Source organism: Papilio polytes, unplaced genomic scaffold (assembly GCF_000836215.1).
Source record: "Papilio polytes unplaced genomic scaffold, Ppol_1.0 DF822289.1, whole genome shotgun sequence".
NCBI lineage: Eukaryota > Metazoa > Arthropoda > Insecta > Lepidoptera > Papilionidae > Papilio > Papilio polytes.
Genome location: NW_013526915.1, coordinates 1,394,024 through 1,409,026, shown reverse-complemented (window position 1 = coordinate 1,409,026; position 15,003 = coordinate 1,394,024). Strand labels below are relative to the sequence as shown.

The window sequence follows — 15,003 nt, the reverse complement described above, 5'->3', positions numbered from 1 at the left end:
AACGGTTCAACATATCTTATTGAAATTTGCCACAGATATAAAACAAAGTCTGGAGTACACATGAGATAAGGTTTATCCCCGACAAATGTCCAGTTCCCGTGGGTTACGTAGCTTTTTGGTTTTTATATAGTTCGTATGTTATCTAATACCACGCGGACAAAGTCGCGGGCAACAGCTAGTTCATTTATAAATCATTACAAAGTTAAACAACTCACCTGCAATATTCATGTGTAATATGGCCTTCAACAAAAGTAACCTTCCATTCCATAATACAATCAAATAAACTAAAATTCACCTAGCAAAAAGCTAATTGTAACCAATTATGTACAGAATAACTTAATGCATGTTAATAAAAACTGAGATTACGTTTTTTTGTAGTTGTGTAACCTTATTGTATGAAGTTGTAAAAACGTACCGTTTGTTGAATAAGGAAGTGAAAAGTGTAATCTAGGACGGTACACATAAACCGAGGGCGCTGGTGTCTATTCATGCGTAAATGTGTATTATATCGCCGGAGTCGGTTACACAGTACACACTTATTATGTAACCTTTTGTGAGACCCTCGACTGTATGTAGCACGTACCTGATATTACTTTCCGATACACTCTTGTATTTGGAGTGCGTGAAAATGTATAAAAATTTAATACGTCGTACACTGAGGTTTATTAACACAGGTGTTGCGTTAATACAATATACGCGGGTTTATAGTTTTTAACATAATAAAGTGTAACATAAAATAGGATATCCTAAAGATAAGTTAAGTCACAAGTCCACTATAAAATTATGCATATAATTAATTTGGAAAAAGGAAGCAGAAGATTTTATGAGATGAGGAACGTGACATATAATTTTAAAATTGAAAGAAAATTGAAGATTTTATACTAGCTTACGCCCGCGACTCCATTCGCGTGTAATAATATAAAAAAAACGAAAGTAAATATCCTATGTGTTCTTCAAGATTATGCTCTACATCTTTGTGCCAAATTCTAAAACTTTAACGAACATCCATCTAAACTTTCGCATTTATAATATTAGTAAGATGGGTTCTCTAAATTTATTTGTGCAAGTTCCTAGTTGTTCCATTATAATGACAAACTAACACCTTTCACTCAGGCAAACCGAACTTTTCACTTTCCTTTTGCTTTCTAGCAAACTTATAAATCTAGCCACATACGTGCATCTGTGCATGCAAGCCAATGCTAAAAAAATACAACATTTGTTACTATAATTACTTCAGTCTACAACATACAGATTTAGTTCTGTAGATTATTGATTTATTTTACTAATTTGAAACACACTTTTGGTCTCAAAGCACCATGGCTTTTAGCCAATCTTGGTCGTTTTTCCTTTTAAAATATCCTAGCATTTTTTGGAAGTGGAAATACAAGTTCAAATTTGAATAAATTACCATAAAATATACTTTTTTCAAATCTAGATAACATAATCACAATATAACTGTCAAAGGTAAACAAATTTTGCGGCATCCTGCGAAACAAATGAATGCCCGGAGCGGTACCTCAAACTTCGCCAGGTCCTAAACAAAGATAGCAACTTTCAAGCCGTCAAAGTTTCGTAATTGCAACACGGTTGTTACCTCCAGTACTCAGAATATTTTAATTCTTACGTCCACGTGACTTAGTAAATTTATCTGTCTTCTAAAGGTATTTGTAGTGGTTAATTATTTGAATATAAAGTAAGATTAAGAACCTTCTTGGTGTTTTTAATGCTGGATTTCTAAAGTTGAATTGTTCGGACACGTATTTCATGGAGTTATCGAATTAAAACGAATGATTAAACGTAGCTGGGAAACCAGCCATAATCGCGGCGAAATTAATGTTTATAACTGGCAATTAATTAGAAAAAAAAATCTCATCATTTGTTCACGTTAAATTTAAAACAAAAAGAAAATGTATATTGTTGAAGCCGCGCTGCAACGTCGTTTAAGAAAAGCTAATGACCAGCTATATGTCCACGGTAATGTTTGGAGGTTGATCCGGATAAAGGTCAAAGTTCCGTTAATTTATTCCATTATATAACCATGTTCTCGACTAGATTGCCTTATGTACAAGGTTTTAGCCATGGCCTTTTGTATTCGTTCGGCTATAATGACATTAAAAAGTATTGTCACTACATCATCATCCACTTGCCTTTATCCCTTATGGAGGGTCAGCACAGTATGTACTGCTCTTCCATACATCTCTATCACCCGTCATATCTGAAGTATTGTCACTACAATTATAAGTAAAAAAATACAAGAAGAACGCTTCAAAGTTCTATTAAAAAGTAGTGTTAAGAAGACACATAAAACATAAGTAAAATAAGGCATAGTTTTTAATTCTCTATATAAAAAGGGACCCACAGAAGTGAAGAAACATTGCCAGCGTTCATCTTTTTCACTTAGCACAAGACCGGAAAAGTAAGCTGAAGTGACGGCCAACTTCCATTAATGGAGAGGACTTTTGAGAAACAGACCTTTCGAATTAAAAAAAATGAATATCGAACTACTAGGAGCAAAGTTACGAGGTAACATGAATAAAGAACACAGACAAATGAGAACCTTCTCCTGTTTGAAGTTTGTTAAAATACTTTTATAAATTTAAACAAATCAAATTTACAAACATAAATATGATGAGAATGTTATAAGTAAATAAAGTGAAGCAGAAACGTTACAGTAAATAATCCGAGATTGTTAAGAAACCACAGGCCTTTATTAAAAGTATGCAAACTTCTAGATGAGGCCACAATGTAAAATATGCTCGGATTTAAATTTGTAAATTACGGACCAGATCGTAACACAAAAAATAAGATTTTTAAAGGACTTACTGTGTTCTCAAACGACACAAAAGAGTTCCTTTATTAAGAATACTTCATTAAAAATCTCAGAACTATTATTATAACTCAGCAAAAAGATAAAAAAAGTTAAAGAATTTGTTCAAAGAGTTTAAGAGCACTAAAATTTTTGCATAAATAATTAGTTATTCTTGCGAAGCAATATTTTCCTTGATTTTCAGATTAGAAACTGTATTGCCCCTTTTTATAATATACTCCAATCATTTCTACCAAAACTGTTCTTGTTAACATTCTAGTCTTATCAGTTTGATTAAAAAAGAAGGAAATGTAATCAATTACTGGGTCGGAACGTAATGGTTCGGAATACGGTCTGCGAAACTTAACATCGTAGGCGGATACGCCATTACACTAGTCTCGTGAATTACCAGGCTTTGGCTTATTTAAAGCTGTTAACAGATGTGAGAAAAAAAATTATTTTTATTATAGAATATTCCTAGAAAAATTCCTTAAAATAACAGTCTTTTGGTGGTGCGCTTCCTAAGGTAATCATTACATATTAGAGATTTTTAAACCAAGAACTTTATACAAAACTGCATTTGTAGACGCAGAGATAAAAAAGATTAAGGTTTGAAAGCCTTATGTTTGAAAGGAAATAAGATTTGGTAGTTATAATAAAAACAAATCAGAATAATACATTCGTAAAACAAAAGGGAAACGAAATCCATTGTTTTAAAAATTAGATGTTTATTCGTATTTAAAAAAACGATATGAAAAGATCTGTAATATCTGATAATGTCGTTATATGATTTATTTGTAAATTTTATTTCAAATCTAACGTATTCCGTCTTTCAATAGGAACTCGATTACGTCTAAAGGTCAGCTACCGAGTTAATGAGATATTTATTCTAAAGATGGATTTAACGAGATAAATTATGTAGGTTATTATATCGTACATAATGGTATGTATTCAATTCATTGAAATAAACTCTTAAAGAGGACATTGCTCTTGTTATCTTTCAAGTAATTATTAAAACGCATAAATAAACTGAGACTACTAAAACTATAAAGTTTTTAATTAAAGAAACATTAAAAAAAATACATGCGCTATTAATAGACTAATAGACTTCGCTATTTTGACGATAAAAGTTACAATTGTTTTAGTATGTAAAACTATTATTCTCTACGCTTAGATAGGCTTTATATTATTCTGCTTATGGAATTTCAAATCGAATCTAACCCTAGATAATATTACACAATATAATTTTGTAGCCACGATGGCGCGCAGTGGCTATTACACGCAGCCTATTTACCGAGGCAATTGCCAGCAGACATTATTACTGAAAACATTGTTCCATTTTTAAATAATACTGCATTTTAATTTTAGAATTTAAAATGCGGTCCGTTTTCTTTATGCACAAACTGTCAACTGTTCATTAAGAAAAAGCGTTGAATTTATGTTTTGTTATTCCAACACTCCTGGATGCGAAATAATTTTTGCGGATCACACAAAAACATTTAATTGTTCAAACTCTATCGATATATATAAATCTCATACATTTATGTTAAAGAAAACTAGATGATTAAATACTGCAGTAAGGGTAGTTATGTTATTTTTTAAATTACTTATTAAAAATTTATACGTTATTGTCGTTACCTAACAATTACGCTTGTGTTATGTCTTTGTTTTGAGCCAATGTAGCGAATTACTAAATACCATTTCCAGAAGTTACAAGGATCACTAGAACAAATGAGTTCAAACTACTTGAACACAATACAAATGGCCGCGTAATATTCTCTAATTGTAAGGAATACCAACAGAACACGCTCGTATTTCTTTGATGAGGTTATTAAGAGCCCCGCATTGCGAGTATTGATCACGGTTCTTTTGAAGAAATAAAATAATCATAGAAAAACCTCGTTTAGATAAAAATAACATAGAAATATATCGGGTATAGTTTATTTACAAATTGAATATTGCAGTTGAGTTTTCTTTTTTAAATTATTTTATTTTAATAGGCAACAGTAAGAACAGTATTAATATAGGATCATGTTTTTTAACATACGGTGACGAACGAGTGAAATCGCCCAAAACAGAGAATTACTGCTCCCTATATATATTGGCATTTTTAGATGCATTACCTATCTTAAGTCAACAGAAGACAGGGGACCCACAGAAAGAGTATATTTCGTCCGAATCTATTCCGCTTCCCATCCTATCCTTTTACGAAAAGGGTGGATACTAGAAGAGGTCTAAAATTAGGTCTCCGGCACGCACACCCATTACTTTTGATTTAAATCTGCTACCTTGTAGCTCTAATTGTCACAACTAAATAATTTATGGTCAAACGTAAAACTCAATGAAAATAAAGTAATTTTAAATGCATTTTTTGATCCCTTTTATACAACACATGATCACTTTCCATACGTTAGTTCACATCTGTTACAATTTATATCCAAAAAGCGGTAAACAAAATAATCTGTAAAAACCGTTTTGATATATTTATCATTTTATTTACTTGTTTTGGTAGTAAAAAATTATAAATCTTTCAACGTACAAAATTCGTGCAGATATCTGCAAAATTATTTATAACATATAAGATACCATAAACATGCAGATGATAAATATAGTTGTTTGTTTTTAATGTTACAAATAAACAAAAGAATGCTATAAACGTCCATGTCTAACTGACAGTTTTAACTGAAGAGTCAAATGTTCAGTTAAAAGTTTTGACTTCACACGCACAGTTATACCTACACAGTTCTTCATTTAAAATTGTCAATACTTTAGGGTCCTTCATTGTCTGTGCAATCGTCAAGTGGATGTTATTGATCAAAATTGCTTAGGCGGTAACTTCTTGATAATTTGAATAGATAATTTTGGTATTCTATGAGGGTATCATTTTAATGCTTCTTAGAAGCGGATGCCTCCGTCCATTGTTTATTGCAATGCGGGAACTGATAAAGGATTTCCTGTTTTATTTGCATCGTTAAAAATCTTAAATTGTATTGGTTAATTTTATGACTCATCGGGTGGCGCCAGCGACTTCGTACGGATTAAAAAAACTCAAGTAACTAGTTAGATGTTACGTTTAAATTTTAGACATTCAATAAAGACTTCAGTGAACAGATCTGGATGAAATTTGGCATAGATGAACATAGTCTGGAAGAACACATAGGCTTCATTTTTTTTAAATTCCGCGCAAACAGAGTTGTCGGCGAAAGCTAGTATATAAGAAGCAAATGACACCATTTCAACTTGTACAGTACAAGTTAAAATGACTTCAACTTCGACTAAACATTTCTCATATAATTTATCTTGAAATTGTATGGAACTTTATGAGTACAAAGTACACACTGTCTTGTCTTCTCCAACTTTACACACGACCACAACATTGTTTAAGTTAGCTGATTTATGTTTAAATAAATAAAATCTGCAGACGTTGTTAGTCTTATGATTTAGGACACGAAAACCCTTTGAAAATATGTGATTTAAGAAAACATTGGCTTCTATGTAGACTATCGTAAGTCACAATTTTACGATTTACATCTTGGTTTATGTTTTTTGCATTACTGTGATGAATTCTATGTTAATTTGAAAGTAACGTTAGAAAAAAAGGAAGGTAAGTTTATTTTTCTTTGTTTGATGTATCATGATAATAATAATATTGTTTAAAATTTTGTCTTGCAAATTATTCGTTTTAAACACACTATAGTTCAGAAATGGACTAATCGAATAGCATTTGTTATTAGTCATGATGTATGGATCTGAATGTTGGGCAGTAAAAGGGACGGATGAAAGAAGACTACATGTGACAGAAATGCGAATGTTAAGATGGATGTGTGGGGTAACACGAATGGATAAGATACGAAATGAGTATATTAGAGGAAGTTTGAGAGTAGCCCCCATAGTAGAGAAGGTTAGGAGTAAAAGGTTAGCATGGTATGGGCATGTTATGAGGAGGGATGAATCGTATGTTACAAGGAGAACGTTAGTTATGAGCGTGGAGGTACATCGGTAGAGGTAGACCTAGAAAGAGATGGATGGATGGTGTAAAAGGTGACATGATCAAAAAGGGAGTGATGACTACGATGACGTATGATAGAGTTATGTGGAGGACAAAAACCTGTTGCGCTGACCCTACGGGAGTAGGATAAGGAGATGATGATGATGAATAGCATATAAAATATACCTCCTGTTACTCAATCGTCTTTGGGTACGAGGAAACCATAATTCTTTTTATGCCAAGAATATTCGTAACCGACAATAGAAGTTCCTGTCGTGGAATTTTACGCGCAATTATTATTCAAAATGTATCCATATTTAGATATCACATACAACGTATCTCGTATCTTCAAAATCAACAATAGATCTGAATGAATAATAGGCAACGACCCCTTAATGGTTTCTAGGAAGGATTGTGAATGATTAAATACCAAATGGGTTCGCAACCGTTCGCCGAAGGACATCAGAAATCCCAATCATCTTATTTGTTAAAATGGAAGTTAGTTTCTTTTTTCTTTTTTTTATTTCTGGAATCTAAAAGTTTTATTAGATTTCAAGTAATAAATTGAAAAAAGTCGTTCCGTCAATCGAGATCCAACGGCGTATGAATTGTAAATTTATTAAAATGGAAACGTTCGACTTTTTTTTATTAATTTCACTGTGCAGAAACTACCCACAAAACTTAATGAAATCTCTTCGTGCAAACTTCTTTTAGTCTTTTTCCCTTTTGCATTGTTAAATAAGTTTTTCATGAATTAATGTGGAATATATTAACTCCATGCCTTTAGAATATTAACATTTTCTTCATTATTGTCTTCTATTGCGTTTTTAAGTTGTTGTAATGTACGAAGAATTGTGTAACAAATACCACGGATTACTATTAGTGAAGACGTAAGTAGATGAATATAAAATACTATGTTTAATGAATAACGTAATTTGCGAGGGTCTATCATGAATATTTGTGATATAGCGAGAATGTATTCGCAACGTCATCGACTTTGTATTACATTTATCCAGTCCCCTACTGAGCGTAAGATACACTGACAAATCTCATACAAAGTCGATGACGTTCGCAAGCATATTCGTGATAAGCCCCTGTACGGATTAGTTGTAGATTATTAATGTCATTGATAAGCGATCGTCATGACAACGAGATATGATGTGTTAGTTCAATCAATTATTACTATATGTTGTGACTTGTGTTCGTTGCAAAGTCCGGTTTATTGTAGATTATATTATACGTTGTATCCAAAAAACTGTTCATTCAAAATATGTAAATTTTATACGTCACAACGTTTTACCTATCAACATATTTGTTTGTTATAAATTTATGAAAATATGTTATGACATTATCAGAAATTATTATTTGGCGATTACGTTAAACGTTTTTTATCCTTCATCGAATGCATTAAAGAATAGGGAAGATGAAGTAATTTAATAAAAAAACAGCTATATTTTTAAGATCTTCCGTAAATTATTCATTCAATAAGTTACAAATAAGCATTTAATTAAACTACAAAAAGACCTAATGTAGTGAAACGAACTTTAATTATTACAAATTGCCATCAAGTCTGTAATCAGCATGGGTGACAGACTGAAAGATATTCTGATATAGGAAATTAAACTTTCTGTACAAGTGATAGGGTTTATTTTCTAACAAACGACAGTATGCATGGCTTGCTGTAATGTTCTGAGCCGTCACACTCAACATTTGCTTCGCTTACAAGAACACGATAGCATGAAGATGACACGGCCAATTTGATACTGAGACAACAATACATTCAAGGCGTGTGTACAAATTCTATAAATAATACTTGCCTACGTTTAGATTTTTGTTACAAAATTAAGAGACAAATGATACAAATCGGGACGTATTAAATTCACAGAGAAAACTCTCTCTCCTCCGTGTCCGTGGAAATAAATCAAACAAAAGTGAGTAGCCTCTGTGTTTTGCCACATTTATGTCAAATTTCATCGAGGTCCGTTCAGCAGTTTAGGCTACTTAACTTTCGCATTTATGATATTAGTAAGATAACATATTCTGTTTTGCGTAATATTCACATGAAATTATATTGATTTAAAATAGTAGTAACATACGAATTATTATTTAATTTAAGCAATAAACTAACTACTTCGAATCCCACCTTTCGATTATTGTCGTGAACCACATCCTTGCACAAGCCTACTTAGTTGGAATGTTTAAAGGAAATATTAGTAAAATAACAAAAATCTACTAATTGAGTGTTGTATAAACGTGTTAAAAGTGACACTCAAGAAAATTTCTATATTTTTGAATCCGTATTACTGCTATTCATGTGACGTAAAGAATACTATAGAATGCCACATAATAAAAACAAATCTACGAGAATTATTAAACATAATTATTAGGCACATTTTTGTAAGGTTAACAATTATTCGTCTAATTATGTGAACATTTGTTAACTAATTTCAAGTTTACTACCTCATTTAATGATTACGGAGTACCTTAGTATAAGAAATTACATTTAAGGGACTCCGAAAGTAACCATCATCTCCCCTACCTTATCCTACTCCCGTAGGGTCGGCGCACTGGGTTTTCGTCCTCCAAAGCACTCTATCATCCGTCATCTCAGTCATCACTCCCTTCTTGATCAGAGCCCACTCTGAAAGTAACCGTAGTATCTAAATGTTAACAGACATGTATGAAATACGACATTTGTTTAAGTTTTAGAACAACATTAATAATCACAACACACACGAAACACACAATTTATCCAAAGTAAATGCGTCAATGACATTAAATACACACACAAAGTACGTTGTACTTGAACACGCAGAGTGGAATTTGATCTGTTAGTCAAAGGTCACACCACTATCATACCGTATAACTACACATCATTGTTAGTGTTACTGTTATAAGTTTTAATTTAAATTGATATCCTGTGCCAATTAATCTACATCCATACATATAAAAAAATTGGAATGTCTGTAATATCAAAAGAAAAATACCAGATTTCCGGAAAATGACCTATTTGCGATGCTGATAACGAAAATAGCATTTTTTGTCTGTCTATCCTCAAGCCGCGGCCGAAACGGTTGGGCCGATTTCGACCTGACTTTCACTGAAGAGTAGCTGACATAGACGGGCAATTATAAGCGTTTTTATCTTTATATTGCGTAGACAAAGTTGGAGGCAACAGCTAGTTACAAATAACTGTACAATTTTTATCTTATTTACATCTTTATGTCGTCTTCCTAAATTGTAACAACTAAATCGAACTTACTTAATTTTAAAATGAAAAAATATAGCAATAGTCAATGATAAAACAGTTATTTAATTTACGATTTTTAATTAATTAGGCCAATACGATAAAAACATCGATAAATAATTTTAGTGTAAGTGGTTCAGAGATATCAATTTGGACCACTTATTCTATGACGTTACAAACAACCAGATGGGGCAACACATTAACCCATATCATATATTTAGACTTGTTAGAACACATTTTGCCCTATATGTAAGAGCCATATAAAAATCACTGGATTCCATCAAAACTTTATAGTCCAAAATATTTATTTAAATTGATAAACATTAATTTCTCAAACATTCTCAAGTTTGAACAAATAAAATATAACGTGTAATACACATTCTTGATCGATGCGTCGTCTAAATATTTATAAATATTAAGTTTATTTTTTAAACTCATATTGTATCTATATCTATTAGATTTTTGTTAGAAAATCTTACATAAAATTAAATAATCTGTATCTATAATATAGTAAAGCATAAACACACACTTCTTAATTATATAGGATGTCAGTAATCACAGTATATTTGAGATTTTTTTTATAAAAACCGGTACACTTACGACACGCTTCAAGCTATTAATTTTGGGAAGTTAATAATTTGGAAAAAACCGCCATGCGGGTAAGGGACAAAAAATACAATGCTACCAATAGCAGCAAAAAAACAAGGTCGCCATGGTTATTCATAAACAATTTTGGCCAACGCCTTTGCTGTCATTGAAAGTTTTACGAAATTTAAACAATCAAATACAGTTTTTATAATGTCATGCGGATAAAGCACAACAAAATCGAATGAAATAATTTAAACAGCTATAAATGTACTTGACCCATTTTAATTACCAATTACGTTATTAGTAAGGTTTCATTGAGGCATTCAAATTAGCATCATTAACTATAGTGAGGTAATCAATGGTATTTCGTTTGAGTATTTCATTTGAGGTATACTTGAAAACCTGTTATGGTAATTATTTCTATGTAAGGTAAGCCCTGTGCGGAGTTTGTATTCATAACGCACGCTGTGATATACCGGGATTAACGGTATTCAAAAATAATGGACTTGGGATCAGATTCAGGGATATTTATACACATTTAAAAATCTGCGTGACAACGTGATCCAGTTTTACGATTCTAGAGGCCTCTTCCACAACTGGCTGATAGAGGCTCAGATAGCTTAAATATGAAGTCACTGGCAGATGAGGGAACTAAATCCGATATTTCCATCATTTTACACGTTAGATTGTTATCAGACAATTTATAAATTGGTGGGACAGGCCCTAGAATGTATTATTGTAATAAATATTTTTTTTAACAGATAACGTATTAAATAAATAAAACATACACTAATTAATTAGTTGCGATTTTTAATCAGTGTAAGATGAGTGGTAAATATTAAATTGAAGATAAATAAATTTTCATTTTAATTGAATAAAGACAGTTACAATATATTACAGTTTGTCTAAATAAGGTTGGTTAGTTTGACAATTCATTTGACACTTTAGTAGGGATGGGTTGTGTAAAATCGTGTGTTACTCTTTTCTCGTGTGTTTTGTTTTAACTATATGTCCTTTTAACTTAATTGTCGTTTTAAATATTTAGCCATGAACGAAAACTTTTTTCCCTAGCGAGTTGTGCTAATGTCTCAAACTGAAATATTATTGCGCATTGCACATTTCTGTTACGGTTGAACAAACTTAAGAACAACTTCAAACTGTTGATACTTTGCCAAGCATGGAAATAATCATAAATATAAGTGCTTTATTAAACAAATTTGTGCCATACATTTATAAAATCGAATACAAGTGGCATTGTGACCGTGATTTATAAAAGAAAATAAATTTTGCACACGAATCCGTCAGAGTGCAATTTAAAAAAGCAAAAGTAGCAAAAGTAGCATAACCAGTTTTCTTCCAGACTATCCTCTACATCTATGCTAAATTCCATAGAGTTCCGTACAGCAGGCTAAAATTCTAACATCCATCCATCCATCCAAACATTCGCATTTATGATATTAGTAAGATTGCGTTAAGTAATTCATACAATTTCATTATTTTTGCCTTCGTTGATCAAACACTAATTCATTGTAATAGTGTCTCCAGAAACGTTCTTCATTTGAAGTAAATACCGGTTGTTAGAAATTGAGGAATACAAAGGTCATATCAATCCAGCGTATGACAGCAAACAAGTTTAATTGCTGTTTCCGCGTTCTTTATGTATTTGTACTGTCCTGTAATGTGTTAGAGGATAATATCTAGTTTCAACATTAATCGTGTAGTTTTAAATTCTCTCTTTGTTATCAATCATCACCAGTTCAATATACGTCCCACTAAAGGGCTCGGAGCCTACACTAATAAGATGACTAGGCCATAGTCAACCACGCTGGCCTACTGGTTGGTTGACTTCACACATATCCTTAAATTTCTTCGTCGATATGTGCAGGTTGCATCACGATGTTTCCCTTCACCGTAAGGAAGTCGGGTAAATTATGTAGATATGAAATTCTAAACTCACATTGGTACATGTCGGTATTCGAACCCAAGACCTGTAGATTACAAGTCAAGTGCTTAACCCCTGAGTCACCGACGCTCAATGTTATTATTAATTAAGTTAATTATAATTGTAATCGTAACATACATTGCGTGTTTGATGAAGCCAACTAACTCAGAACTAGGCTTCGAGTCCCATTTATTCATGTTCTGTATAAATACAATTAAGAGATGAAAATAAATTACCTTACCACTTAACGCCTTACATAATATTAAAAGTTTAACTTGCTTTTGCCTGCGACTTCCTCAGGAATGTAACAACAAAACAAACAAAACTTGTAGCAAATGTATCCTATGTTACTCAGTTTTAGTTCAGATTACTATTGGACAAAGAACGTTATAAAATCGGTGAGAAGTTTATGAGTTTTTTCGTTACATATAATTATATCAATCTTTTACATTTATAATATTAGTAAACAAGGAACTACTAATATTTAGTAAATCGTTAAGATAATAGAAGAAACTTCTAATCTGAAATGACTAATAATAGATCAATTTCAAACAAAAATCGTGTTGTAGCACACCAAGAGGATACATGGAATAATGATAACCTTTCCACCACCATAAAAACGTTTTAATTTACACCAAGCGCTTTCCTGTTAACCAAAGAGTGTTATGTGCTTTTTGATAATAAAATTGTATACATTTTTTTAATTAATTATTGTATTTCTTCATTTGTTACAGACTCAAACAATGCGTGCATCGTTCACACTATTCAGTGTGTGTTTGTACGCGTTGTTGTCGAGCGGCACATCTAGTGGCGATGACAAGAGATGGCTGATGTCTCTCGTCGATCTCGTCGAGCTGGACTATGAAGATAACTGCGAGCAGAGAGCAACTGCCAGCTGGAATGAACTGATCGGTGCTCCGAAAGGGCTGGCTAAGAAGGTTCGATTTTATTATTTTGTACAAGCATTCAGCCGCGACTCCGTCTGTGAGGAATAAAAGAAACTTAGTAAATAGCCTATGAGTTCGTCCACAAATGATTCTACATTTGTGACATTCAACGAGATCCGTTCAGCACTTTAGGCTACAAACTCTAACAAATACCCACACAGACAAACGTTCGCATTAATCATATTAGTAAGATTAAAAGGAAGAAATTAAACAGCACCTAATGTTAATCGAGTAAAAAACAAAGTGTCTAGATTTTAAAACATATTGAGGCATATATTTTTAAATAACTTTCTACAGTGTATTTATGATTCGTTTAAACTGTTTGAATCTGAATTTAGACTTTCCTGTTATATTTGTGCAGCATGGATAGATTTAATTACATATTATTCCATGAAATAGTCAGCTAATTTAATAACCATAATAATTGAAAACATCAAACAATAGACACGTTATAAAGCTGGAAACAAAACACAGTATTTATTACATTTACTAATTTAAAATCGAAATTTCGACATTAAAATACTGTAATTTAGTGTCATACATTATCTAAGCTCATACAAAGGTCTAAGACTTCGCAAAGATTAATAATAAGATTAATAAGGTAATTCTACACAATAGCGGGTATGCTGGGTTCACAGTTGGAGCGCGACAAAGCGTTTGGAATACTTTCAAGGCAGCAAACGGCCGAAGTAAAGAGCGCAGTAAGTCCTAAAGCGCTGGCGTCTGACGACTTACTAAAGAGGAGAGTTAAACTTCTTCTGCAACCGGGCGACACTTTACTGGAGCCGGAACAATGGATAAGGGTAAATTGGGCAATATATGTTAAAATTATGTTGATGTGAAATAAAGTTTTTGCCAACAATAAAATTAAACATCTTTCTATCTTTATTATGTGAAAGATATGTTTTCGATTCACGTAAAAACTATCCCGATTTTAAAAATTCTTTCACCATTAGAAAGGTAATTTATCTGTGACTAGTAGGCTACATATTTTTTATTGTTGTTTATATTTTAAATTATTACTATTTATATATTCCAAATAGTATAACAATCTACAATTTTTAGCGTCAAAACGAGCTTTTTATCTCTAAAAATAAAAATCTCTTTTTATGTTATAGATAAAAAAATACCGGTGCATTCACAGTTATATCGTCGCTTGCAGTTTTGATTTTAAAATTTCGCGTAACAAAAAAAGAACTGGCTGTTTCTGGCTGTTGAATCAGGCATAGATTAGGATTTACGGAATTTAAAAAAAAGAATTTGTAACTGCAATTGATTTGATCAAATCGATTCTATTTCACTATTACCATGCTTACAGTATTAGAATCGTCATTTAGTCGCTGTATAATTATTTAATTTCAATTAGCTTTATACGTAATTGAATTGTTTCAGCTCGTAACCTTTGGTAATATGGCGTTGCATAAACTGCGATTTGCAACAGATTACTATTGTGAAACTCCGACTAATTGCACTTTAAAAGGTAAA

General features: G+C 32.1%; 1 protein-coding gene across 1 annotated transcript in view; it reads left to right on the top strand.

The window, feature by feature from the left end:
- The window catches only part of LOC106106309 (inactive angiotensin-converting enzyme-related protein-like), a 33,680-nt gene that overhangs the window by 14,999 nt on the left and 3,678 nt on the right, over nucleotides 1-15,003 (top strand). The window contains exons 2-4 of the mRNA XM_013286880.1: nucleotides 13,306-13,509; nucleotides 14,157-14,321; nucleotides 14,911-14,998. Coding sequence (XP_013142334.1) covers nucleotides 13,315-13,509; nucleotides 14,157-14,321; nucleotides 14,911-14,998 — 448 coding nt within the window. The 5' untranslated portion in view covers nucleotides 13,306-13,314. The remainder of the gene's footprint in view (nucleotides 1-13,305; nucleotides 13,510-14,156; nucleotides 14,322-14,910; nucleotides 14,999-15,003) is intronic.